General features: G+C 54.0%; 7 protein-coding genes across 7 annotated transcripts; 2 read left to right on the plus strand and 5 right to left on the minus strand.

The window, feature by feature from the left end:
- Window positions 1-7,863: 7,863 nt before the first annotated feature.
- On the plus strand, window positions 7,864-9,174 carry AYL99_07813 (hypothetical protein; the record flags this gene model as incomplete). Its single annotated transcript, XM_018839322.1, has 1 exon — window positions 7,864-9,174. The coding sequence occupies one exon, from the start codon at window positions 7,864-7,866 to the stop codon at window positions 9,172-9,174; it is 1,311 nt and encodes a 436-aa protein (XP_018692090.1).
- Window positions 9,175-17,015: 7,841 nt separating this feature from the next.
- Window positions 17,016-17,894, minus strand: AYL99_07814 (hypothetical protein; the record flags this gene model as incomplete). Its single annotated transcript, XM_018839323.1, has 2 exons — window positions 17,016-17,264; window positions 17,865-17,894. The coding sequence occupies 2 exons, from the start codon at window positions 17,892-17,894 to the stop codon at window positions 17,016-17,018; spliced, it is 279 nt and encodes a 92-aa protein (XP_018692091.1).
- Window positions 17,895-19,546: 1,652 nt separating this feature from the next.
- On the minus strand, window positions 19,547-20,008 carry AYL99_07815 (hypothetical protein; the record flags this gene model as incomplete). Its single annotated transcript, XM_018839324.1, has 1 exon — window positions 19,547-20,008. One exon carries the CDS (start codon window positions 20,006-20,008, stop codon window positions 19,547-19,549), a length of 462 nt encoding a protein of 153 aa, XP_018692092.1.
- A 72-nt stretch (window positions 20,009-20,080) lies between these two features.
- AYL99_07816 (hypothetical protein) lies at window positions 20,081-20,476 on the minus strand (the record flags this gene model as incomplete). Its single annotated transcript, XM_018839325.1, has 1 exon — window positions 20,081-20,476. The coding sequence occupies one exon, from the start codon at window positions 20,474-20,476 to the stop codon at window positions 20,081-20,083; it is 396 nt and encodes a 131-aa protein (XP_018692093.1).
- A 640-nt stretch (window positions 20,477-21,116) lies between these two features.
- On the plus strand, window positions 21,117-22,529 carry AYL99_07817 (peptidyl-prolyl cis-trans isomerase D; the record flags this gene model as incomplete). Its single annotated transcript, XM_018839326.1, has 6 exons — window positions 21,117-21,135; window positions 21,203-21,270; window positions 21,326-21,335; window positions 21,391-21,499; window positions 21,576-21,700; window positions 21,757-22,529. 6 exons carry the CDS (start codon window positions 21,117-21,119, stop codon window positions 22,527-22,529), a joined length of 1,104 nt encoding a protein of 367 aa, XP_018692094.1.
- A 448-nt stretch (window positions 22,530-22,977) lies between these two features.
- AYL99_07818 (hypothetical protein) lies at window positions 22,978-24,678 on the minus strand (the record flags this gene model as incomplete). Its single annotated transcript, XM_018839327.1, has 1 exon — window positions 22,978-24,678. One exon carries the CDS (start codon window positions 24,676-24,678, stop codon window positions 22,978-22,980), a length of 1,701 nt encoding a protein of 566 aa, XP_018692095.1.
- A 1,096-nt stretch (window positions 24,679-25,774) lies between these two features.
- On the minus strand, window positions 25,775-27,798 carry AYL99_07819 (hypothetical protein; the record flags this gene model as incomplete). The annotated part of the gene is made up of 6 exons (XM_018839328.1): window positions 25,775-26,164; window positions 26,235-26,658; window positions 26,711-27,165; window positions 27,217-27,255; window positions 27,309-27,565; window positions 27,627-27,798. The coding sequence occupies 6 exons, from the start codon at window positions 27,796-27,798 to the stop codon at window positions 25,775-25,777; spliced, it is 1,737 nt and encodes a 578-aa protein (XP_018692096.1).
- Between the last annotated feature and the right edge of the window lie 131 nt (window positions 27,799-27,929).

Below are 27,929 nucleotides of genomic sequence, written 5' to 3' on the forward strand. Positions count from 1 at the left end.
AGCTAGCTAGGTGCGTAGGAAGGGGGGCATGGCATGCTCACGCTCGAAAGACGGGGGACGCACATGGAAATAAATCACTCCCAGACTCACCTCACTCACTCCCTCATACCCTCCTCCTCCTCCTCCTCCTCCTCCTCCTCCCATCTCTAGAGGCTCTGAAATGGTCGTCCTCGTTGTCTGGCTTATATATATGTATGACAGCTGTTCGAGCAGACAAGTATATAGTAAGCACTGTTGCTCCATGATGGTCAGAAGAAGAAAGAGACTTTGGCGCGCAAGGCTGCTACTTACTTACCGCCTCCTTACCGCGATGCGAGGCGCTCAACACCTTTCCTGTACCTGTTGCTTTTCATGTTTGTTTCCAATTCATGTTGCTTCCCACTGCCATACATACCTACCCCCCTACCTACCTGATTGATCAATTGATCGATCGAGTGATTGATAGATTGGTGCATGGAAGGCCAAAGGCCCCCAAGGCTTCGCCGTCAGCCTCGGGACTCGGGCCCGAAGCGTCCGGTCGTCCACAGCAGGGCCGACGGCGCCTTGTCGAAAGAGACCGCCGCGTGGTCCATGCATAACGTGGGACGAGAGAAGCTCTGGGTAACTTTTCCTCTTTGCATGCGTACGCACTCGAGCACGAGTGTCCTGGTACCGACTACTGTACTCGGCAGACTCCCTCCTCAGGGTTGCTGACGTCCTGTCTGTCTGCCCAAGGAGAGAGGGGACACGGCAGCCGAAAGGGCCCGGTTCCGCTTTCTCTCAGGGCGGATTAGATGGCTAGCTGGCTAGCTGATCAGTGGTCAAGGCCAGCATCACCGTCGACTTCTTCAGCCTTCATCCCAGCTTCGGCTTCGGTGCACCGGACATGTATACATGCAGACACACCAGGAGGGACTAGCAGATGGGGTCCATAAAGCCCTGAGCTCTGTATGGGCTGAGCTGGGCTGTATCCACGTATTGGTAACTCGTAGCTCGTACGTCTGTACGTATGGAAGTAACAAGCATCCGCAAGGAGACAGTGCCCCTTACCGACCCATGTCTTTCTCCGTGTCTTTGGTCAGGCCCTTCTTACTTACCTATTCGGCTCCGAATGCTCTCTCTCTCTCCCTCTCTCGGATGTTATCGATCCCAGCCTAGCGTGTTATGGGGGCGCACCGACAGTATGAGATCGTGGACGAAGAGGAGGCATTGGTGCTAACCCCCAAAGAATGTCATCCTGCCATCTGTCCAGTGTCGCTGGGGGTTGGAAACACATATGCATAGAATCTGCCCCATCCCCTTTTGACCCGGATAGGTCAACGGTGCCTGTCGACGGTACAGGGGAGGAGGGGGAGTGAGTGGGCGAGCCCGATACGGTAATACCTGGTCCAGAAAAACGTGGTCGTGGGTGCCGGCACCTGGCTAGGTTCCCCCTGAGCTCGGGGGGCCAGAGAATAAGTGCAGGAAAGTCGAAATAATACTTAACTCCCATTTGGGGATTCAGGCTAGAATTGTCCCCTGTATCGGGATAATACACTGTCTGCGCCTGTTGTTAGCCTTGGAGGATCCAGCAGGGCGAAAGAGATGGAGAACCGTTGGTTACAAGGAGGTGTAATCAGAAGCCAGCCAAGCGTGGAGGCCTCTCTCTTGCGTGATTCCGCGATCGGAACGGAGAAAGGCGATCATCCTCCTTTCTGTGGAAGGCCCCTAATGTTGATGATAGAAGTGTTGGTCTGATGGCGTTCTCTGGTTTCCAAAAGGAGTACGGGAAGCGTTGGTGATATTACCTGTCTCTCCCGTTTATAGACCAACATGGGATAAATTCAACAATCAGAAATAGTTGCTAAGGGGCCAGCCGAGAGCCCAGAATATCATTTTCCCAGCGGTTACCTTCATAATCGGTACTAGGAGTTCTGTAACAGGGGGGTGTGTAGTAGTAGTAAGGTCTGCAGCAACATACACAAGCTGCTCCGTACAGGACATGTCGGAAGCCGAAGCGCCGTGAGCCGGTTTATGTAAGGAGAGGAAGGAAGGGCTAGTGCGTGCATATATGCCGACTATTGCCCACTATAGTAGCAAGTCGTTGGAGGATCACCAACCCTCCTTCGACCACCCAGGGTTGGAGGGAAGGGGCCGGCTTTTTACATTCGGCGTGTAGGAATAGCTTTGAAACCATTACTACCGATCCTCCTTCTTTGGACCTGCAAAGCGCGAAACTGGAAAGGATCAATAGGGGAGGCGATGAGGCAATACTGATCAGGCAAAACAAAAAAAAGGCCGCGATAAGAGGCACGTCAAGATTCGACGATTGGCGAGAATGTTGAAGACCACGCAGCGGCTCGCGACTTGTGAGGCCCCACGGCGGTGCTCCTGGCGTCAGAACCTGCATATTTGTGGATCAAAATCCTCAATCACCGCGTCACCTTTTCGTCGTGGAAGATACAGTAGACAGACTGCCCGCGCTTTCCAGAGAAGGTGGGTAGCCGGGGAGAAATTGAATCCCTTGTGGTAAGTTTTGTGTGCAATCTAGCGTGGGAGGAGGCATGCAGGACCGAATCTCCTGACTGCACATACTCCAGCGTAAGTGGGAATTCATCCTTGATCGACAAAGGGTGCAGATTGACAGTGTCGGCGATATGGCAACGGATAACATATCTCCACCGACCGATTGAAGAAGGTGGCATCTGGTCCCGAGTTGCAAAGATAAATGAGAATGTTTGTAAACGTGTGTTTCCCTGCAATGGTACTCTGCAGCAACGTTGTAGGAGCACGTCGACATGTGTATGTATGCAAGTTGTAAGCACCTAAAACAAACAGCCGTCATGCAAAGACGCAAAGGTGATGTTGTGGCTTGCATGGAGGATTTATACCGTTGTCGGGCGGGTATTAGTGAAGCTCCCCCTGGACCTGGAAGAGAAGGGACTGAAACTGCACACGGTGTTTGCTTCTGCAAAGTATTATGGCTTGCTGCGTGTGGCCAAAATACGGCGTCGAAGGCATGGCGCAGTTAGACGAAAAACAAGTGGCTGCATGCTGAGTGAACAGGTCACAGCTCCTGCAAATGTAATCAGTTCTGTGGACAGACAGCCTCAAAGCTGAAAATCATTCCACACGTGCAGTTGCACGTTCTCCTATTCCACGACGCCTATGGGGTGTGTGGGAGAATGGACTTTCGAAGGCGGTCCAATGCAATTGGAAAGCACGTGTGAGAAGCACTGGTACCAGTGACGAGTTGTATGTAGCTCGTCATTGTTACGCAGAAGCAAGTTTGTTTGCTGATGTCAACTGGCACATTCTTCGCTGCGCTATGCTAGACCCTGGGGAAATGGAATCCGAGGGAGCTGAATGGAAAGCCGCATATCAGAGGGACTCCCTCTCAGGCTTTGTGAAGATCAGGCAAGTCTAGGTAAACGGCGTCTGGGCGTGTACCGAGTATCGTGGTCGTTTGTGTGACGCGACTGATCACGAGCGCAAGAAGAGCCACAGCAATAACACGTCATGAGAGCTCAAGGACATTGAGGGAACCTGATCTTGAAAGGATCGATCAGCGCTCGCCTACCTAGAGTAGGCATCCGGACCGCCCGAGCGTTAGAGATGCGCGCATTTAGGGGTGCTAAGGGAGCTGCTAAGGCGTCGGAAAGATTCCAACACGATCCAAACCTGGACTCGGGGAATACTTGCAGAGGAAATGATTGCTCGCTGTTCTGCCGGCACGCACGCAAAAGACCTGATAGCCACAGAGAAAGACTGAGCAGGAGGAATGGATCGGCCTTGCAGCATACTTACAGTATGGAGTCCAGCGATATCGACAACTACCTGGTGTAGAAAAGACTTCCCCACAGATAGTGGATGGACCACCTGCACCTGGATGCGCGGAACGGCGCTCTTTCGGCAGAGGTACGCCTCATTGTTGGTGAGGAGCTGCTTGTCCACTGCGACATTGGATTTTCAGTGACTGTTGCAGCCTGCCTACGACAGCTGATCGGACCATCCATGTCGTGAGCCGGACCCGAGTAACAACGAGATATCCGGTTCGGTTTGCTGCAGGACGACTCAGCCTGCCCCGGCCTGCTACCCCATGGGCGTACTGGTGTGTATCTCTGGTATTTTTTACTTTACTTGCAGCAGCAGCGGCGCCATGCCTCATCGTGACAGACCGGAGACTGAGGCTGGTATTGGTCACCAGCTTGTTGAAGCATCGGTTTGTGACTGGCCTCAACAGCCCACATCAAGCTATTACCTCTTGAGGACAGTCGCGCGTGAGAAATGTCATGTAGCTAGCCAGTCTGCAGAGCTAGCACAAGGCCGACGCACATCTTTCTCATGTGTTTCGACTGTCTCTGGAGATCCTTCAAGACTGATGGGCTGTCAGAGGCATGGCTGTTACGCACTGCTGGCTTCCAAAGACGCCCAAGGGTACAATTGCGCAGTAGGACAGGTGGCAGATCACCCTACACCACAGTAAACTACAGGCATAGCAGCCACTGCCCTCGATTTGGTGCATACTCGTGTGCTTCCGTTGTCCGTCGAATTTCCGGACGCGACATCCCGATGGAAAACGAGTTATTCATGTTGGACGCGCAATACTCCGGCCTGACTGCTCGGTCGAACACCTTTGTCTCGCCGACTCTGGCTCTGTACGGGCATTGGCTCACAGCTTTCCAATATATTCAGCCATCAAATTTCTCCAAGTAATGATCCGGGACAGCAGATCACTTTTCGCAAGGGATGCAGGCCAGGATACTTCCGCAGAAAAGAGGATTAACGAGGATTAACAGGAGCGGGCAATTTGCCTGAAATCCCCGGTACCACGAAGGCATCCTGGCGTGCCCCTCCTGGCCGAAATTGTGGTTGGACTCAGCGAGCAGGCTTCCCCAGAAATTCTGGACGCCACGACTCGAACCAGTGGCTGCGCTAAAGCGTGTTGTCTCCATTGGGATTTGTTTCGAGACGGCGCCTTTTCGCCGTTTCGCCGACGCCAATCTGTTGTTTATCAACTGCCGCCACAGGCGAGCCCCAATATTGCGCCAAAGGAAGGCGGGGGATGGGGACGTGAAAAGAGAGTGACGAATGTACCGAGTAGACTACGAGTCCAGGCTTGTTTTGAGTCTTTGTCGCAGTCGTCATCGCAAGATTCCTTCCCTGGAGATGACAGCAGACGAGCTTTCTGGCGCGAACCTGAGGAATTGCCGGCACGCATGACCACGGTGGCGGCATGACCAGAGAGATTTTTTGGCACTTTGATGAGGAATAGGTAGACGCGAAGCTACGGAGCACTATTCTGCTGCGGACTTGGAGTAAAGACACCTCCGTATCTGCCCGTGAGCCGGTGACGTGGGTAGGCCATATTCTCCAGAAGTGGATGATCCATCATACCAGGCATATTTTTCTTGCTGTTGGACCCGTGTTTGCCCCTAGCCATCTATTTGGAGGCGCTAGCAGGACCAAGTGACTGAGCAGATGCAATCAGAGCGAGTCATCCGGTCGACCTACGCGCCACAAACATGCGGGATGTCACGGTTGAGCAAGCAAAGGTGCGACTTCGGTAGCCTCCAGCCATAGCGAATTGCACAAACACTGGTAACTCCGGGAGGAGTCGTACTCAGCCGTGTTCAGTCGTACACCTCGGCACGAGGCATAGAAAGTTTCAGGGACGGCCAAGAGGGGGAAGCCACAGGACACATCATCAAGGGCCTGGTGGTGGCGGCGAGGGAGAGGAAGACGGTGATGGGGGTGGTGGTGGTGGTGGCTTGTGATTCCAAACAGCCAAAAAGAGTACCGCGTAGTCCGTAATCCGTACGGGAGTAGTGACTCAGGACATAGTTGTAGGCAGAGACAAGAGGAGGTTGGGGCTGTTGTTGAAGGGTGAGTTGGTGAGTTGGCCGGTGACTGGCTGGTGGCAGCAACGCAGTTTGTTGCTTGGAGAGAGAAAAAACTTGAAGTCGGCAGGTCGGAGGTCGGCGAACAGGGATGCCGACACACCGACGCTAAACCCTTAATCTGGGGACTGGTCAAATCTGAAGCAGCCAATCACAGACGCTACCCGCGGCACTACTCTCTGTACCTTGTTTTCCAGCATATTGGGGATCACTCGCGATCAACAGATCTAACAGGGTGCTCGTTTCACTTTCTCGAAAAACAAACTCGATAGTGCGAGGGATTCTCGAGAACGTGCGCGTCACTTTCTGCCCTGTTCTGGAACAGAGGACGGACAATCTGGTGCCTGTTGTGGTGAATGCCTACGGAAGTCCTGTAAGCCTCCTCCTCCCCCTTCTCTCTGTCGTGGTTGAGGTCCGTTTAGCGCATGGTTTGTTTTGCTTCTTTGTATGGCTGGAAAACCCAAAGAGGACCTAGAACGTGTTGCGCTCCGTAACTTCCAGAGCAAGGCCCGTGGCAGATTAGGTGATGCCTGTCAATACACAAGTCCCCCAGATTACTCCGTACAGAATATACCGCGTACGGAGGACTGCTACCCGGACTGCCCAATCGCGGCTAACAGCCGCTAATCTCTCCACACCTTCACTGACGCCATCTGAAGGGTGGTCTTTACAATGGCTCGGGCCCGAATGTGTCGAGAAGAATGAGTACAGTCATTTGTGAGGGCCATTGAATTACTGTATACTCAGTTGCTGCAACTGGCAGTGAGTAGCACCCACGCCGCGGCTCGGATGGACTGCCTCTGTTCAGAGACGACCTGCAGCACGCATCGCCCGGGAGTATGCGCATCTTTGTTGCTGATTGAGTTGCCGATCGGTGACCCCTAGAGGCTTTTCAGAAGCCCTGGAGCCCACGAGGAGGCCAAGAGCAGCGCCTCCACCAGCTGTGTGTCATTTGAACCGCTTGGGACAGGTATGACGCTTTGAAGCTCAGGTCTGGCGCAACAAGCCCCCAAAGCGGAGACTGGGCCGCTGCAAGGACTCAGCACTGCGTACTCAGTATTTCGCTGACCGAATCGGCATGTACGAGGGAAGCGGCTGACTGGGCTGAGATCACCTAGAGGCCACCTGGAGAGGCACCCGCATCATGACTTGCCCAAGCATGCGACGTGCACAAGCCGTGACTCGGCGAAAGGTGTTCTCTGGCGCTGAGCGAGAAGGAAGGCCACTAGACCCTGAGCAGGCTAGTTGAAAAGCTGCGGCACGGCATGGGCGTCGACGCATCAACAAGGGGGCTTTTTTCACTTTGAGCCGAGCAATGGGAAAGTTTGTGCTCTGGACCAGGGGGCAGGGATGGAACAACAGCTGACCAGGGTCACGACGCACAGGTGGAACCACGGCGACTGTGGGTTCCGTGTCACCTGGGTGGCTCTGGGTTCTGGGTTCAAGTGGGTGGAAACGCCAGGACCCAGGACCCAGGACCGTTGGCTGGCTGCGTCAACTCAGGATAGCCAAGGAGGAATGCTCGAGACTTGGCCGGCGCTCGCCACAGGCTCTGCTGAGTGCTCATCTGCCCTGGGCCACGCAAACAAGTGTGGCGACCCTTGGATCCTGGCCCATTTGCCCATCAAACCCCAAAGCGGATGGCTGTTGTCGGCAAACTCCTCCGTTTCAGGTCCCAGCCTAGATATACTCCCGTCTACCGCCCTCCACGTCCCCTACCCAGACTCTCTTATACTACTACTCGGTATACACACACTCTCCTTCACTGTGATCTACCTCGAGACGGCAAACCGTTGTTGTTGTGTTGACAAAGACCTACAAAAGCCTTTGTCCTCTGCCCTGCTGATTAACTATATTCCACACCACCCACCCAACGCACAGCTGACTGTATTCCTCTGAGTGACTTTATTCTCAAATACATTGCAGACCAAATACAGCGACCTGTCCTCGCCCCCGACCCTCTCTCTATATTAGTCGCCATATGTCCCCTATACCTTCAGTGGCAATGGCAGACTACGATTATCCTCAATCCCCCACAATGTCACAAGACCGACACATGGGCTCAATGGCCGCAGCACTCAGATCGAGGCTCGAAGACCTCCCGCAATTAAATATGGCCAACCTGGGCACCCATTGGAAAAGAACATCTCTCGAGTACCCCAATTCCGCATCATCATCTCGTTCAGCATATTCGTTCAGTTCAAGACTATCAGAAGATACCGACGCCACAGATCTAACCGTCACACCAACCGCTCGCTCGCGCGCAAGCACATTTGATAACGCCGAGCATCTGCCTATGCCTGTCGTCCCTCCAGTGCCCTGCAAGCCTCCCTTGAGAGTCGTGCTGGGCACAGCATCAGTGGGATCGAACCTGTCACCGCTGGCTAAAATCACCACCGTCGAGGAAGCCTCCAAGTTCGTCAACCTGTTCCGTTCAAGAGGCTACGCCGACATCGACACTGCTCGAGCATACCCAGTGGGCCGAGGTGGCACCTGCGAAAAGCTGTTGGGCGAGGATGCACTCCGATTATCGAAATGGGCCAATGTCTCGACCAAAGTCTCCAGTTTCATGCCCGGATCCCATCGAGCCAAGAACATTGCCTTGAGCATTGACCGATCACTCGAAGCCTTGAACACCGACGCCGTCGATGTCATGTATCTCCACGCTCCGGATCGAGCAACCCCATTCAAGGAGACCTGCGAGGCCATGAACAAGGCTTACTATGAAGGCAAGTTTGAACGCTTCGGCCTCTCCAACTACTCGGTGGAGGAAGTAGAAGAGATTGTCCGCATCTGCGAAGAGAACGGCTTTGTCAAACCTTCCGTCTATCAAGGACAATACAACCCCATCTGCCGGGGTGGCGAGGAGCGATTGTTCGCGGTCCTCCGCGAGCACAACATTGCGTTCTACGCCTACAGCCCCTCGGCTTGTGGGTTCTTCTCTAACAAGGTCTCACGGGCCTCGACGAGAGACAGAAACAGCCGGTGGAACATCGCCTCGCCCCTAGGTGCCAAATATGCCGGCGACTACTTTCAGGATCCTCTCTTTGCCGCGGCCGAGATTGTTCGCCAACAAGCCAAAAAGTTTGGCATCAGTGGCCACGCTGCCGCTCTCCGATGGACGACCTGGCATTCACAGCTTGGTGCCGAGTACGGTGACGCCGTCATCGTCGGTGCCTCCAAGCTCTCACAACTCAAAGAGAATATGGACATCCTCGAACAAGGGCCCCTCCCTGAGCCTCTGGTGGAGACCTTGAACAGTGTCTGGGAAGACGTCCGCGCCCTCGAAAAGGGCCCCCGCTTTTCCTTTGTCTAAATGTATCACGACTTCTTTGAAAGGCTACGAAAAACGGAACATGGCACCAATGAAACGGGGGGATACACGGAAACTGGCGGGTTTGTTTTTTTCCACGGCGTTTGTCTTTCTCCCGCAATGGAACCGAAAAAGTGTCCCCGGTCAATGGGGATTTTGTTTCGTTGCCTCTCGGAAAGAAGTTTTTAGCTTTCTATCATGATCCCTCAAGTGCTGAGTTGGATCTGTTGTCCTTTTTTGGCCCCGACACGTTTTCCACACCAAAATGTGGGAACGTCTTTTTGTGTTTGGATTTGTTATCCTCTGTTGTATGTGTGAACGATACCCAATGTGGCTGTATGTTATTCTGAGAAACAGCAAATGATGGAACTCAAAATGTCTTCTCCCACTCTCTACCGGTCTCTCGAAGACGCAGGCTATCAAACAAGATTATGGGTCGAGCTGACATGGATGCATGTGGATGGATGGCTCGTACTCGATGTGTGAGAGTGAGTAGAACCAGAATGCTTCTGGGAAAGAGGCGAATTGAGAGTTTTTTCGAGATCGCCCACCCTTTCTCGGGTAGCAGAGAATGAAATATGGAAATGAAAAACGTCTATTGGACAACTTCATCATGCTATGGAACGCTCGTTCCGTGCTGTCGCTTCTTCCAAATATGGTGTTGTCTTTGTAATTCAATTCGAGCATCCCAATAGCAACCCCCCCGGTCTGCTTCTGGTGCAAGTGCTTACTTATTACATGCGCGGCTCGCGCGACGCAGTACGAGGTACGCAGTCCATACGTTGGATGGGAAGGAGGGAGGTGGACGAGCTCGTTGGTTGGATTTGATATTCATTCCCTCGCCCCCCCGTTTTCGTTTGATAATACTACCGATCAATATGAGGTACAAGGGCACAGAAAGTCCTCTCTAGTCGTTGCGGGAGCGGCTGACCTCTCTAACCTAACCAGTCCCAAACGTAACGTAACAAGCGATCCTCCCTCTTTCTCCCTTCCCCTATCTACCACGGGGTAGTTGTGCTCCCACCCACTCACTCGTTGGCGTTCGATCGCGCGGCCCCCCTCCCTCCTCTACGGTAAAGACGGTGAATGATTGGGGCTGTTTAGTTCGGCGAGCAATGCCAGAACCGACTGCCCACACACTCATGAGACGAATCCACGTGCCGTGCACGCGAGTAAAGTTGGGGAGCCACAAACAATACCCAGAAGCATGAGGACACATCCACCTAACCAAGGGAGGAAGTGAGATTCGCTACTCCACACATGTGGCAATAGGAACGCTTCACCACCTCTGATACCTGCCTCGTAGAGAAGGGGAGGCGCTCGTTCCATCCCAGACCCATCAGGTCAACAAACTGTCAACCCACTCAAACCACCCACCTGCAGCAGCCAAGCCTGTCGACAAAAGAGGCAACCGATCTTACAATAACTCACAAAGTGTTTGTGGGAGGGGGGGGGCAAGAATGGTCGGCTTGCGAACCGGATTCCTGCTCCCTTCTCTTTGCCTGGCTTTCCTCGAGCCGGAGAAAAGAAGGTCGTCGAAATTTTTCTACAGCCGCTTGCCAACGCTCGCTCCCTTGAGGCAGGGGGATCGCGGGGCAACCGGCCGGCTGGAGAAAGTATCCTGTGGTCCAGTGGCAGTGGGTGGAAGCCCTCCTTGGCCTCCTTTCTAGTAGAATCCTTCGTTGATCGAACAAGGAAGTGATTTGCATCCTGCACATTTGCCCGGTTTACAACAGAGTACGTGGGAGGTATTTGGGGTGGTATTTGCTTGCATCGAATGTCACGACACCACCTCTTCTTTACCTTACCGGCTCAGGCCTCCATCCCTCCCAACACAACAAGGAGGGGGTGGACGGAAGCATTTCCAGACAACCCATTACCCATTGCTCACTACCCCTGTGGCCATGGCCGCCTCCGCAAAATCCCTCGATCAGTCGATCAGTCGATCAGACTGGTAAGCAAGCCGGTGAGGGGATGAGGCAAATAATGACGTGAAATAATGTTAGCAGCTCATTTGCCCTGTCAGCCGACGTATACAGGAGTGACCCTTTTACCAGTAAGCGACTTGGGATGCCTCCTTCAGCATCATTCGTCATTGTTGTCTCGAGCGCTTCTTGTGGCCTGAGGAGAGCCTGAACAAGCTTGAGGATTGCTTGTTTTCTCTGGGACGGCCTACGGTCCGAGTAGGTAGTACGAGGTCAGAGGTTCGCTAACCCCAACGACTAAAAGGGGGACACGGGGGATCCATGAGTCTACTCCGCCCCCATCCACGTGGTTGCTGGTCGCCTCGTTTGTGAGTGTTTGTGCCGTGTCTTCCTTGGTGCTGAGAGCGACTTGACTATTCTGGATTCGGCCAACACGAAAGAGAAAAAAAAAGCCTTGACCAAGCTATGTTGGAAACGAGTTCGATGCTCTAGTTTCCTCCTTGGCTGGCCTGGCATGCAGCCAAGTCGTTTCCGGCATGCACTGGGAAGTTTCAGTCTCCCTCTTCGGGACCGACGAGACAAGGTGCACGCCGCTGGCCGCTGGGCCCAAAAGTCAAAGTCCAAGCCAGGAGTTCGGGTAAGTAGCTCGCAGGGGGAGGAGGAGGAGGAGGAGGCCAATGGTAAGTGGTGGAGAATAGGGCTGAGCGACCCTTCGCTTACAAAGTTGGGTCGGTGGTGCCGTTTGCTGCCTTTCTTGTACGAGGAAGTACCTCACTCAGTATTCGGTACCTTCGTAGAGTGCAGTCCGACACTTAACTCTAGCATGGACGCATGCATTCAGCTGCTAGATCGGGGAACACCGAGCGAAGGGAGCCACACACACACAAACAAACACACACACTGGACAGTGAGTGCCTTTTTGCCCAACCCGCTCCCCTTTTCAGCCTTCTCCCAAGGCTCTCGTAAGTGTCGGAGGTATTAGCGCTCGCTCAAAAGAACTTCCCCGACTTCTTGTTGTGGACGGCGACGAACGCTCGCTTCAGGGGCTGACTGGACTGCGATCCCGCGTGGTTGGTTCCCCTCCACCCTCTCTGGATCCTCCTGCATGTGTCAGTTAGAGGCCGTCACTCGTGCATAAAATGTCTCGCAAACACGAGGCAGCGGCCTTATTCGTTTGTCGACCAGAAAGGAGCAGATGGGTGGAAATTGGAAAGAGCAATGATCAACGATGGCTGACTGAAACTATTGCCCCTCGTCGCCTCTTGTCAGCTCACTATCGCTATCGCTATCGATATGGCTATCGATACGGAGCACCACTATCGATAGGCGAGCGACGTAGGCGCCGGCCAGGTGGGACTCGTTCCTTACTCGTGTCTTTACCGATCGCCGTCCCTCCGATGGCGTGCCGGCCCCCAAATAATATTATCCAATACAGACATTGAGGTACATTATTGACAGGTGGATTAGCTCTTCCCCCTTTTCTTTCCTGGTGGATGACCGCTTCTCCTCCGCAAGGTTTCTGAGACAGCTCATGTCCCATCTCAGATTCTTAGAGAAGGCCAAAGAAAGCAAAGCAGGCTGGCTGGACCGATGGATTTTTCTTGATTTTCTATGCTGACAAGCTATGGAGTGGAATACCTGTAGGAACCCGCCTATGTGCTAGGCATCTCACCCACCATGGATGGGGTGGTGGAGAGAGCGCCAATTGCAACAACACATAATATTCTTTTTTTCTTGCCTGAGGATTCGATAAGTTCACAAAGTGCATGGGGCCTTATGATGGGATGACACGTACCTCGTACGGGTTGAATCCTTCCAGGCTGAGGTAAGAATTCATCATCTCCACCTGCGTCCTTTTGCCAGTGGGGGGGTATAATGGGTGGTCACTATGAAGAGAAAACACCACCATTGGGCGTATTCTTTTCGAAGGCGCGTGTGCTCACTGGTATAGCTGCTGGATCAGCGCTGCGTGTCTCATTCACACACCATCTCGTCTGCGCGACGAGGTGTTAAGGAACATGTGGAAAATTGCATTCATCGCCTATTGAATCCAACCGCAGATTGCCCAGTGATACTGGGTGAGAAGTGGCCTTGCTCGACGACATGGCCTCTTGACTCTGTTTCTTTGAGTCACTCTTTGGTTTTGCGCCACAAGACGCCCTGCGAATGACGCACAGGTGCTCTCACTATCGCCACGAAGTTTTCGTGTGGATATCAGACCTTTCCCAATCCGATATACATACTTGATCATACTACCTCTGCACGCAGACTCGAAACTATTCTCATCGCGGTGATTGTGTTTACTTGTGATTACTGAGGGTATCACCTGCAAGGTCTATTGTCGTCACCTTTTGCGTCGCCTATGTCCTCAACACGGCGGATCTAAGCCTGCGCCACACGGTCACGGGTGGTTTGCATCTCACGTGGAAGACAGCAAAAACCATGTCTAAATGCGGCTTAAAACTCACTGGAGTCTGGCCGCCCTATTATGAACACTACTTCCCGTGGGTGGATCTGCTGCTACACCTTCTCGCCGTTGCAAAGGGTGTGGAAGTATGATGAGATATTTCCGCAGCTAGTACTCCTCCTGCGGCTAAACGTCCACCTTGGCCACGGTCGACGTCTCAAAATGCTTCTTCAATGCGGAACGCAACTACTATACATGAAGCCTAACTGGATGAGGTATTTTCCCTGTGAGATCAAGTGGGTGCTGAGCGGCGATGACATATGACATGGTGTACTGGATCTTGTGAGAACCAGCCACATCGACAAGTAGAGCACTGCTCACACCTTCGCTCCGCTGGTGGGCCGCAGAGTGAGGAGCCCGAGCCAAGCAGAGCCTCGTGGGTATTGCTGTGGCAGGTGTGTCTTGTACACAAGGTGTGCTGGGGATGGTGGCAATTGGAGTCCCACGTCCAAAGGTTTACTCGCCATCTCTCTTGGACAGTGGACACCCCGTTGCTCGTTCGTCTTGAGGCAAGAAAAATAATCGCTTGTCTGACGTTTTGACATTCGGCACTGACGGTTTTCTGTGACAAGACAATGACAGGGCAGGGGCAGGGATCCTCTGGAAGATGCTGATCTCGGATGGCTTGTCTCCTGTACAACTTGGGGAGAGAAGAAAGGTTGGTAAACGTAGTGACGGCTGGCTTGTGTCACTCTGAGGCTCCAGACCACCGACAAAACATCTCTTGTCATATCTAAGTGAAGAACATGAAGCCGAACCACATTCTCTCACCCGGTTGCGTGGCATGTCTCGCTGGGCACGAGACTCTGTGTATGCATCCCAGCTCCTCATTCATCTTGCCGTGTCACTGCAGTTCACCTCGCTCTTGGGCGAGAACTGGAATCATGCTTGCCTTGGACGGCGACCACATGTTCAGGTTGACCAGAAACCAATGCCAGTTACCAATCCGCCCTGCTTTTTTTGCCGATGCATACAGACAGGTTCTTTGGAGCACAACGTGTTAGACCTGACGCCCTCGAGGCTCACTTCCTTCAGAACTCTTCTTGGATGAAGCCGATCAGTGGTGTATTCAAGCATCGACCACAAGGTTGTGTCAACCAATCCAATCCCCTTTATCTCATGCAGACCAAAGAAAGTAAGTTAGAGGGTATGTCTTGCCGCGCATCGTGTCTCTTGTGCGAGGGACTGTTCAACCAGTACACTCCGAGAATGGATTCAGTTCCAGTCTGAGTGCAAACAGGATGAGTGTTCTCGGGTCTCATCTCCAACGTATTATGGAATCCCGAGGAGAAGCTAACCACAGCCTGAATGTTGATCCACGCTCGGAACAAGAACAACGGCGTGGAAGTGATGGGCATTCTGCTCAGCTTTAGAACCCGACCGAACCTGGTCCGACTGCAGAGATGATACTTCTGACCACAATCAAAACCGGATCTGTTTTACAGCACAGGCGGTGTTGCCTTTCGACGACGACCGGCCGGTGTCTGTACTCTGCAGCATACCTAATTTCCTCCCCTCTTCCCTTTTCCCTCCTCCCTCCCTCGTGGCTTCCAGCTGAAGCTGTCTTTCTGATGCATATCCCCGTGTCACGGACCTCATGCCGCCCAGCACCTGCAGGGTCGTCTCGGTGCGACCACAATCCCCCAACCTCTCTCTGCCTTCTTTGTCGTTGTTACACCTTGCGTGTGACAGACCAACCTCCTCCATTCTGGGGAAGTTGCGCAAATTGCACAGGGTCCAGACCGGTACGGGGAATGGCAGGGATAAGGCTCTGGAGGTGATTGAGTAACGCTCAGACGCAGGGACACACGGCAAGAGTTCAAGTCTGGACCAGGGGCCTGACTGTGCAACGACATTTGCATTCGTGTCAGGACTACTCAGGCCAAGTCACCATACTTGCACCGCAGATGTGCCAACCTCGCCAGTCGGATTCGCGAGGGTCGGTCACCCTGTGGTGTGTGGAAGGGCGTGCATGCAATCTCACCACTTCGTACTGACCGGTCAGTGTCTCCACACCATCGTGATCAACACGACGACGATGACGAAGACCATCTCTCCTTCCAGGCTCTGGGCATCTTCCTGCCAGCACCCGTACCACAACGAGGGCTTTGCGCCAGCCCAGGCTTTTTGTCCCATTGCATCGCAATCTCACCTCATTGCTCAACGGGAAAGAAGGCGGAGACTAGCCCAGCCCAGCCCAGCCTAGCCCAGCCTGCGCGGTGGTGTGTACAGTATGCACCGCGGGACACGACCTCCCTCCCCCGCCATCACCAGGAATGTACCAACCTCCCGCACAGGCAGGCAAGTATTTGGGGGTTCTCAGTGGCGCATGCGTCGTTGCACGGGTAAGGGTAAGGGTTAAATCTGTGGCTGTCGCCCTTTTTCTACCCCCTGTTTCGCCTCAGACCACTTCCATGCCCGTTCCCATGCCCGTGCAGCCTCACCCCCAACCAAAGCGGGCCAGTCGAAGCTCCAAGGGGACCTGCGCCGGGCCACGGTCGGGGCACAGCATACGGGCTGCAAGCATTGTGGGCGTGCCACTGTGTGTGTTAGCGCGCATGCACAGGACCAGGCGTGATTGGCATTTTTGGGCGGGAGGGAATGGGGGAACATGCCCGTGAGGTCTAGGTGTGGGTTGTAGGAGGAAGCCAGCCAGAGCATCCTCCCGAGCCTTGGACCTATCCGAGGCCTAGACTTCTGGCGTGAACGAGGACTTTGGGGAAGTTCCATGGGCACCGTGGTTCATCGATCGGCTGATCCGTCGATCCGTCGATCTATTGATCTATCGATCGATCGAGACTCAACAGTCAAGACTCAATCTTGAGGCCTGGCCGGTGGCAACTGGATTTCACGGGTTGAACCGACCGGACACACACTGATTGCGACTTTCGCAGGATCTTATGGGCATCTCTCGACGGTATACTCGGAAAGTCCTGACTGCATGACAGCCCCTCGTATGGGCCTACATGCAGCTGTGGATCGTGACGACGACGGATCCAGCATCATGAGCGTAGCAGGATACGGAGTGGCTCTGAGCAATAGGCTGAGGACCGATGTGCTGCATCGTCTCGCGTGATCTGGAAACGAGAACAAGGAATGGATCTGGAGGAGAAGGAGTAAAAAGGGCAACCAATTGCACCTCTTCAAGAGAAACTTCGCATTGGGGGCAGCAAGGCTGATCGGTAGGGAGGTAGGTAGGTAGGTAGGTATTCTTTTTTCTTGCCTATTGCAGAAGAATGAGCGACAATTCTCCATCATCCACCCGATCGAGTCTTCACAAGTCTGACTCATCATCGGAGGAACCTTTCTTTGGGCATTGTGTCTTCGGCACACATATCACAGCACCGTATACCATTCCTTCTCATTACAACCTCCCCACCATGCTGCTCCTCTTTTGACTGCGCTTGGTCCGTCTCTTCACCTGCTTGCATCCTACCGGCCTGAAACGCAACTCAGGCCCGTGTCGCGAGAATATTGCCGTCCGCCGCGTTCACCAGGCTATTGAACTCGCCGAAGGTCTTGTTCGTGGAGAGAGTGACCGACTGGCCGCCGACGTTGACGACGACCGACACGCCCTGGAAGTCGGCGGTCAGCTCGGCGGCGTTGATCAGGAGCTGTCCGTTCGCGTCCAGCGGGTAGAATTCCCGGATGGGCTGTTCGTGGTCCAGCAGCGGGATGTCGGCGTTGATGCCGTGCCCGGTCTGCTGGTTGGTGAGGCGGAGGCGGACCATTGTGTGTCAGATTGTTGCTGGTGGTATTGGAGAAGTTTCTCTCGGAAATGAAAAGAGGGTTCTTTTCTTGTCTTGTTGGGGAAAACGGTAGGTCGTGGGCTGTGGAGGCGCAAGAACAGGCGATGCGAGGGCCCGATGAAGATGCTAAGGCTGAGAGAAGAGCAGCTAGTCAGTCAGTCGATGTTGATCCCCTTCCGGCCTTTTATAGACATGTCCCTTTGGTCGATCAGGCTCAGCTGATCAGCCAAGGGCGGCGGAAACGAGGGGGGGCTGGCCATACGCAGCAGCTGAACGCTTGCATTCGTATCCACGATGTCACAGCTTGTTGACAGGGCCCCGAGAGCGGACGGACAGCCATTCAGATGCAGTTGTGGACGGTTCGAGCAGCAACAAGCTGTGACTGCTGACGCCCCGACGCCCTGACGCCCTGGCATGGTGGTTTCGATCCGCGCGCGCAAGACAAGAAGATGCTTGCGCAATATGTACGCCAAGGTCCTCGAGATGTGACGAGGGTCGGACGCCTGTGCTGATGCATGTATGCATGCATGCACGGTACGGTGACCTACTTACCTGTCCACAAGCACTGTCCTGCCTCGCCATGGGAGGACTCCTTCCCCTCACGCCTTGCGAGGCATTGCAGATATTGATCTGTAGCTGGATACATACTACTCGCCGAAGGAGTGATCGATTGATTGGGAGCCACGGTATGCGATGGGTACAGTCAGTAGGGAGGTAGCACAAGCCTCGTGTCGTGCGTGCATGAGCTGAAAGGGAGCTGACCTGACACCTGACCTGCGTTTCGTTTCGGTTTCCCGTTTTTGCGTTGCTCGCCCACGCACGATGCGAGCGAGGAGGAGCGTGACGGGACGTGACGTGACGCGATGAGCACCTTTCGTGTGTGTTTTGGATTTTGAATTTACTTGCTCACTTACTCTCTCTCCCTCTATCTTCCTCTCAGTGTCCCCCACCTGGCCTTGCTTGACCCGACCCATGCATGGATGGATGGATGGGCCTGTGCAATAACCGGTGGGTGGGCCATTGATTCAGTAAGAGCGATGATCGACGGAATAATACAGTGAGTGAGTGAATGAGTGTCCTTGTAGTGGTGGTGGTGGTGGTGGTGGTGGTGTCATTACACAGGCCTTCTTCCCGTTCTAGAACCTTGCTTGACCCTGGCTTCAGTGAGTGACCAACCCACCCAATCCACCAACCACGTATGTATGTAATTGCCTCCACAGTATTATTTCCCCCGCCTTTTGTCTTTTATTTTTCAGCTCCGAGTCACTCACTGCTGACCAAAGGGGCCAGTCGATCATGATCACTACTACCACTGTCGCATGGCTGGCTGGATTGTGATGGATGGATGGATGGATGGCTTGGCTTGGCCTGGCCTGGGCATCCGTTCTGTTCTGTACGAGCCAGCCGGCCAGCCGGCCAAGAAGAAGAAGCTCCCCTCAAATGAAAAGGGGCACGGGAACAAAAGAGACGGATGGACGGACGGAAGGGCCCGAGGAATACGAGGTGAGAGGCGCAGGACGGGCTCTCATCTCATGCCGAAGCTATTGGACACGAGGACACAGAGACAGAGAGACGGAGAGAGAGAGTTACATAGAGAGAAGAAGAGAAGAAGAGAGGCTGAGCTGCTGGTAGTTAATGGTTGCATGGTTGCATGATGCGAAGTCTACTTACTGTAAGCAAGCAGATACAGGTCGCCAACGTCAACCATCCATCCACCGCCAGGTCGACAACTCTTCAGCCTCACACATCCTGTGGCAACACATAGTAGATTCCCCAGGTATCCTCCATTGATTGATGGTGTCACGGTTTAGGATCGATAGTGTTTGAAGTGGTGGTATGTGTCAGTTTCCGGCCGCCTCAGTGCCTGATCCTCGAGAAAAGGCTATGCTGTGTACGTTGCCGGCCCAAGCTGAAAGATTCCATCGTCATCACATTGTCCCGTGAGCTATAGATCAAGAGCTTGACCGAGTCCCGTTAACAAGTAAACCGATCACGACGATGGTGGAGGACAACAAAAATCTTATATTTGACCAATTGTCTCGGTCCCTATTCATCTAATCTCAAGAACGACTAGTGTATAAGCGTTCTTGCAACGAGTGTGTTCTCGCAACATGACAATTCCTCTACCCGCGGTGATGGTTCCCACTGTCCATCAGTGCCATTGCCACCCACACAGAACGAGTACAAGCACGTTTCCAAGTGCTTGACTAGCCCTCCAGGCCTCGCGTCCACATTCAAGAATGACCGGACCCGTTTGTCGAGGGAGGCGGTCTCATGTAAAGGTAGTTCTCTGGGTCTGGCGTCTCCTTCATCCCGTTGCGGATCACGTCGTCCGGGAGCTTTAGGTCGTCAGATGTGGCCGGAATGATCGACGACGCGGTTGGACGAGCCTCGCCCAGATCTTTGACGACGTAAGCATATTTCATGAGGTGAGTCCCAAGAAGATTCCACACCCCGGTGGCGCCGGGGAAGAGCTGTGCGAGCTCGCCACCCTTGTAGGACTCTTGAAGAACTTGGTGGCATCGATACCAAACCATTTCCTCGTGCTCTGTGCTGCGCTCCACAGGGGTCTCACGATCCAGGCAGGAGACGCTGACTTGAGGCAGAATGAAGGGAGGAGTGAGCAATCTCGCCTGAGATGCCAGGGCGGCAGTATTGTGGGTCGATTCTGGTTCAATCCAGTGAAAGGTTGCCATCATTTGAGCGAGGTCGCAGAGACGCCAGATGGGCGTAGCCACGTATGCACCTTCTGCTGTGCGAGAACGGAGCTAACATTCCCCAAAAACAACTTGAACTGTCTTTTGGCCGGCATTGATATCATCTTGCAGCTTGCTCTTCATCGACGCAGAGACTTGTTCAACTCGACTGACCAGGCTTGTCATGCAGGTCGGGGCGTGGTTGAAGTCCACCATGGGGTTTGCGGATCCTGTTGGGGAATCTGGCAAGGGATTGATCCGTACAATGATGGTCGAACATTGCTCCCATTGAAGATCAGGCACCGGCTCGGGGTTGGGCGACTTATCGGTGATATAAAGGACCCAGGAATTGCCCTCTCTGATCAGGACCGGTTCCGCGGCTACTGTTTCCGAAGGGTATTCCTGGGTGGAAGAAGTTGAAGGCCGGGTTGAGGGCTGTGAATGGGAAGAAGCATGAGAGGATGCCATAGTGGAAGACAGTAATGCTGGAGCAAAAAGCTGAAAATGTCACAAACACGAATAGAAAAGGGATTAATGTGTGATGTAAGATGCTGCTGTGGCCTAAGATGTACTCGGTAGTCAAGTTGGTTTAAGAAAGGTGGAGGGGAGAGACGAGAAGAAAAGGGACAGCCATCATGGCCATCTTTTACCTGGGAGGCACCTGCAGATGTCGCCATCATGCTGTGGTGTGGAAGAAGGATTGAAGCAATCACGACTGAATGTAATGATGTAACTAAGTTAGGGACGGATCAAGTGCTGGCTATGAAGCTCCGTGACTGCCACGACCTACACCACCTGCAAGGCTTGTTATTTAGGGGGCGTTTCGGGGGACTTTCCCTGTAAGAAATAGGCTCACTAGGCCTCACTAGCCTCTTCCCCGCCAAATCAAAGAGGGCCCCTCAGGCACCAGCGTCCCGCCATTGGCTGACCCTCCGACCGCCGCAAGCGCAGTGAATAGCAAAGAAGATTCAAGAAGTTTTTGTGCGATTGAAGAGCCTGCGGCTCTCACCGTGCATTTTGTTCCTTGCTCGACTCTTCATCGGTTCCTCGGATTCTGCGACGACACCATTCATACTCCTGACCAGCTCTCATCCTCCCAACTCACACCATGGCGCAAGCAAAAAGTGGTAAGCCTTACTACGCACCACTCTCCCATGCGCATCACTCGAGCCTGACCGACCTCTCACTGTACAGGAAGACCTCGGGTCTACTTTGACATCACAATCAACGATAGACCACAAGGCCGGATAGTCTTTGAACTTGTAAGTATCCCACAGCTTCCTCTGTGAGGGCAACACGGACTGACACCCATAACAGTACAACGATGGTATGAGTTCCCGTCATCTCCCCAAATCGCCCTCCTCCGCTAAGATCTCCTCCAGTGGTACCAAAAACGGCCGAGAATTTCCGTGCTCTGTGCACCGGTGAAAAGGGCATGGGAAAGCAAGGCAAACCCCTCCATTACAAAGGTGGGATACACTGTGCACTGTTGTTGGACGAGCCCCGGGACTAAGTGTGCGGACTAGGGTCGATCTTCCACCGAGTCATCAAGGCTTTCATGATCCAGGGGTGATTTTACGAGGTTCAATGGAACTGGAGGCGAGTCCATTTATGGCGAGAAGTTTGACGACGAGAATTTCGACCTGAAGCATGACCGCCCTTTCCTCCTCTCTATGGCCAATTCCGGTCCTGGTAAGACAACGAAGACATGGATACGCTTGACCGAGCCCCAGGCTAAAGCTAGTCAGGAACCAACGGTTCGCAATTCTTCATCACGACTGTCCCCACCCCTCACCTAGACGGTAAGCACGTTGTGTTTGGCGAAGTCATCAACGGAAAGAACATTGTGCGCACCATCGAAAACCTCCCCTTACAGTCAGACAAACCGGTTGGTGGTGATGTGGTGATAGCCGACTGTGGCCAACTCGAAGGTGGGGCCTATGAGACAGCTACCCAGAAGATGGCAGATCCGACCGGCGACCCGTACGAGGACTACCCAGACGACCAGGGCGAAGACTTGAAAGGGGAAGAATACTACAAGATCGCGCTGGACCTCAAGGAATTCGGCAACAAGGCGTTCAAAGCTGGAGATATCGAGACAGGGATTGAGAAGTATCAGAAGGCCCTCAGATACCTCAACGAATATCCGGCCGCCAACGACAACGACCCCAAGGATCTCCAGAGCAATATGGACGCTTTGCGATTCACCCTGCACAGCAATTCGGCCCTTCTCGCCAACAAAGCCAAACGCTATGAGGAGGCGCAGAAGTGGGCCGGGTTCGCCATCGACTCCATCCCGAAAGACGCCAAGGACACCGACAAGGCCAAGGTGTATTTCCGGCGAGGACAAGCGCGAGTGGCCCTGAAGGACCTGGAGGAGGCACTCCGGGACTTTGAACAGGCCGCGAAACTGGCCCCCGAAGACGCCGCCATCAAGACCGAGCTGGCCCGGACGAAGAAGACTCTGGCTGACAGCATCAAGAAGGAGAAGGAGAGCTACAAGAAGTTCTTTACCGGCTGATGTGTCGTGGGTTGTTGGCATTGTAGACACGGGTGGGCGCGGACGCGGGTTTGGGGTGCACCATGGCCAGGCGTGGCGGCTACGAGTAGACCTCATTATTTTTTTCTCGGTTCGTTGTCATGTTCGGCCGCTCGGGAAAAAAAGCATGAACTGAAGAAGGCGTGGATGGGTACTGAGTTTGCATATTCCCCTCGAGCGACAGGGTGTTTTCGACCAGCAGCGATTATGATGCAGCAGCTAGTTCCATTAGACCCAGACCAACGATATACTCAACGACCTTCACCCAGATTGTGAGATCTTCTCTGTTCCCAATGCCAGAATTGTCCTTGAAGGCCCTTCCGAAAATCCCTTCTCCGTGTGGGTATAGTACTGTATAATACATTCGAACTTATCCCAAGGCCGACCAGGAGTCTCTATTTGTCCAGACCTCAGGCATGGCGCTCGTGGCTCACGGCTGACTCCTCCCCGCGGCATTGCCCTGGGCCAGATTCCCCGTGCTCCTCCCGACCTTCATTTCCTCGCGCCACGTCGTCCGCTCCTCCTTGGCCACGCCGGGCCCCTTGTACACGCTGCCGTACACGCCACTGGCCCAGCTCTTGCCTTGTTGGGCCTTGTCACTCTCCGCTTCGCCACGCTTGCTCCTCGCTGCGGCCGTGTACCGTCGGCGATACCACTTGCCGTACGCCAGAAGGTAGAACAGGCGGAAGCTGAGGAAGGCGAACTTGTCGTGCTCCAGGTCCTCGGGGTACTCGGCGCCCAGGTCGACGGCGGCGGCGATGCCGGCCATGATGGCGACCTCGTGCGCATTGACTAGCGTCCAGCTCGCGGCGTAGCGCACCCGGCGTTGGCCCTGCAGGAACATCATCCAGGGGACCACGAGCAGGTAGTGCGTGTACGAGTGGCACAACTGGTGCCACCAGTCCTTCCGGATGATCTTGCTCGCGTCGATCTCGTCGTCGCTCCACAGGTGCCCGTCCCGGTCCTTGTTGAGGAAGATGGTCTGGAACACGTGGTCCTCGAAGGGCACCTGGTCCGGGAACTGTGCCTGGTAGTTGGTGGTGTCGAAACACATTTCCAGCTTGGACCGATCCTGGTCGTACATCTTGATGTAGTACATCGGGCGGAAATTTGTCGCGCCAAAGTCGCAGCGGGATGATTGGTCTTTGCCCCCGAGGGTTCGGACGGCAAGAGACTCCGAGTAGAAGTTTTGATAGTGCTTTTTCATATAGGCGGAATCGGTGTGCGTGATGGTGATGTCGTCGGAAAACTTGGCGGAGCCGAGAACTTTCCGCTCGCGCCAGGAGGAGGTGGGCGAGAGCAGCCGTTTGGCGGTGTCGGCAAGGCAGCAGAGGACGAGTTCGTCGTAGTGCTCTTCAAACGTCGGAGCATCCTGGTCGCCGCCAATGGGGTTGTGGTGGTCAGGCGCTGGCGTCCGCTGTTTCAGAGAGACGACGACGCCACTGGACTTTGAGCGGTGGAGGACAGCCGCAAGTTCGGTCGAAAGGCGGACTGTGACACCGCGTGAGACGAGATCTTTGCGCCAGGTCTCATAGAACTCGCTGAAGTTGGGAAAGACGACCATGGGAGGGTGATTGGTCGCGATGCTGGTCGGGTCAAAGGGATACCACATGCCGTAGGTAGGGCTCGTGCACAAACGCTCCAGCATGATGGCAGGGACATTGGGGGTTTCATTGCCTGTTCCCAGAAACAAAGCCACCATGGGTAAGGCAACAGTGTTGGTGAACTCCTCGGAGAAAAACCACAGCTTGAAGAAGATCTTCAAGGGAATTAATGCGAAGAAGATCTCGAACCACCGCATGAATTTCAGGGCGAAATTGAGGCGTTTGATCTCTCTCTGATGCCGAGCCAACAGGTCCGTTGGGAAGACGTTGGTCCAAAAGGTCTTGTCCTTGCCAAAGGAGACCTGGAGATTGACGGGGTCGGCGTGGTATCCCTGTCGTGCGAACATGGTCAAGGTGTGGTGGAAGATATAGCTCCCGCCTTGAACTCCTTGGTTAAACCAGCTGGCTCCATGTCGATCCTTGTCGAGAGGACAGGAGAAGGCTTGACCGCCACAGTAGTCGACGGCGTCGATGAGGGTGATGTCGTATTTGTCGGGATGCTGGGAGAGATGGTGGGCCGTGGACATTCTGTAGGAGTAAACCACCGTTATTGAATGACCATGACGAAGCATTTTGAGGGAGGAGAGAAGTTACCCAGCAGCACCGGCACCAACAATGAGAACCCTTTTGCGTCCAGCCTGATGCTGGGAATTGGATGGTTTCTGGGCCATGGAGGAGGTAGCAGTGGAGCTGTGCCGCTCGACGTCGTGGTGGAAGGGAGTGCTGTCCATCAAAAGGGGATTGTGTACAAGGGGGGGAGAGGAGGAACATTGGGTTGCATGGTGATAGAGATGGTGGTGGTGGTGGTGGTGGTGGTGGTGAGAGGTGGAAATGGTGCATGATGCGCACATGTCGGACCTGCGACGTCATGACTTTCAGGAACGAGCAGAAAGAGGAGCATCAGCACCAGCATCAGCACCATCACCATCACCATCACCATCACCATCACCATCACCATCACCATCACCATCAGCACCAGCTCATGTTCCCTCTTCTCTTCTTGCTGTCATTTCCCATTTCTTGTCAATCTCTTCCATCTTCGTCACGTCCATCCCAGATCCCCCCGCCTCACTAGCCTTCGCTAATCGGTCTGATCTGCCATGCGTTCGTTCTTTCAGTGGTCGGATGGTTCGACTGAATCTGAACAAGACACCCACGCACTCACTTGCTCTTGTTCTTCACGAATGAGGTTTTATTACTCTCTGATTTCGACCTTCGCTCTCCATGCATATCTGGCTTCAACACTCTAGTCCATCCCTGAAGGATAGAGAAGGTGTGCACGGTGCAGCCCGCAGGCAACCTGGCTACGGCCCAATTTTTCAGAAACTATGCCGAACATCTCCACCACTTCCATCAGGACCTCACAAGGGCAATTCGTTCTTCTGGTCTTATTGGCTAGTCGTGCCTCTTTGGGCCTGAGATGATCCGAATGTGTGCATACATTGCAACAGCTCTGATGTATTTTTGTATGTATGTTCACGGAGCACACCCCTATTCACCGGTATTGCAATAATCGGCACTTCTCCCCTCCCATCCTACGTCTCAAAAAAGGCACGAACCGTGCCTCTTTACTAACCTCGCCACTCTTCCCTTCGTCATGACATCTTCTGCCACACGATCCCATCAGAAAATGGCACTGAGTGCCTTCCTCCACCAAGGCCAAGTAGCCACTCTGGCCCTGTACGCGTGGATTGTCTCCCAGTCGTGATCACGACGACCCGTGTCTAGGTCGATCTGGTCTAGGCGGAGGAAGCCCTTCCGTTTCCAGAGGTATCCGACAGCCCAGAAAAACAGCACTACAGGGAGGGCCAGATATGCCTTGAAGAAGTCCTCGGCCGTGGCTAATTTGGTCGTGAACGGTGGGGCAATGGCGACAAAGAATTGTGCCGCCAGCGCGACGCAGACGAGGAAAAGGCCCAAATATGATCCCTTCACGCCGCCAATGGCCTTGAAGGGGATCTCGTCCAGGGTGCGTCCAGCGCGGGCCCATGCTGCTCGGAACCGGATATGTGCCTGCTCCCCCAAATACGTCAGAAAAGGTGCACGGCGAAGGATATGGAGTGATGATATGTAAGGCACTTACCACGCAGATAGAACCCCAGGTGAATAGTGCAGCGAGACCCGACAATGCGAGCAGCCAATCGAAGACGATACTCCCGGACGATGCCAGCACAATGTAAGCCAGCCCGCCAAAGGCCAGGTTGAGCACCACTGAGGGCAACGGCCGGCCCGATCGATCGATGTAGGCGAAGATCTTGGGCGCATAACCCTGCTGAGCGAGGGCGGTCAGGGTGCGTGAACCGCCATAGACGCTGGAAACACCGATCGACACGACCGAGACGAGGATGACCACGTTCATGAAACTGTCATAGCCGATGAGGCCGGCATCGAGCGGCGCAAGCACGAAAGGCGACGTGCCGTCCGCGTACGGGTTCGCCGCATTCAGAAGACGATCGTCAGTAGAACTAACCAAGAGGCCGACGAAAGTGAGGCCGAGAATGTAGAACCTTCCAAGACCATTAGCTGGACAGTCACCGGCGGTAGGGGTTTCTCTCTCACAGAGTGATACGCCAGAAGACCTGTTTGATGGCGCTCGGAAGTGACTTGCTGGGGTTGCGGGACTCGGCGGCAGCAAGACCCACGAGCTCGGTGCCTGCGAAGGCGAAGGCGGCTGTCACAAACACGGAACAAAAGCCACGGAAACCGTTCTGAAAAGCACCAGGGTTGTACCACAGCCGAGCACCCCAGTACTCGTCATAGATGCCGCTCGAGGGTCCACCGCCGCAAATGAGGACGACTGCAACCACCATGAAGATGACAGTTGCCAGGAGTTTGAAGAGGGAAGACCAGAACTCCTCTTCGGCATAGCCCAGGGTGCCGAAGATGTTGATAAAGATGATGAAGCCCCAGAATATGCTGATCCAGACGGCAACACTTATGTCTTTGTTCCAATACTGGACGGTAAAGGAGCAGACAGTCAGTTCGAGCGGTAGGACAATGACCCATTGGAAGACCTGTTCTGTGTGAGTGGAATACTACCATCAACAATCGGCATGCACACATACGTAATTCCAACCCATCGCAAAGCCCCATGAAGGGTCAATCTTTCTCACTTGTCAGCCTTCTGATCTTGGACGGGTCTGGCATCTTGACATACGAAGCGAACCGAGTACGTGTAGAAACCTCCGCTGATGGGATACATGACGGCCAGCTCTCCGAGGGCATAGACGACGTTGAAGATCATGATTCCGGTGATGAGAAAACAGATGAGGAGAGCAGCCGGGCCGCCTCGCGTCAATGCTCCTCCAGAGCCCACGAAGAAACCAGCACCGATCGACCCTCCGATGGCGATCATATTCAGGTGCCGCGACTTCATGGAGCGATCAAGCTCGTCCTCACCTGTGCCCCAGTCCCCTGTACCACCTTGTCAATATCGTGTTCTACCTCGACACTTCTAGAAAAGAAAAAGTCTTACGTCTCCGGAAACTTGCCAGGTTGAGGCCATTGCGGGTGAGGAAGTCCCTTTCCCGGAGGGTTTCAGGCACATATCCATCCCCTGGAGTGTGTTTGTTAAAAGGCACAGCCTTCTCCGAGTCGGTGGGTGATTCCTGTGTCAGGGTGTATTCCTTCGATGCGTCGACGCTCATTTTTCCCGATTTGACAACGGCAGAATGGGAAAGGCAAGAGGCGGCCCTACCAGGGAGACAATCACGACAGAAAAGTCAAGATCGGTTGGGTCTAGGAACTTTGTCGAGAGGCCAATGGACAGAAGCTCTGA

This window comes from Fonsecaea erecta, assembly GCF_001651985.1.
Source record: "Fonsecaea erecta strain CBS 125763 chromosome Unknown Scaff6, whole genome shotgun sequence".
Taxonomy (NCBI): Eukaryota; Fungi; Ascomycota; class Eurotiomycetes; order Chaetothyriales; family Herpotrichiellaceae; genus Fonsecaea; species Fonsecaea erecta.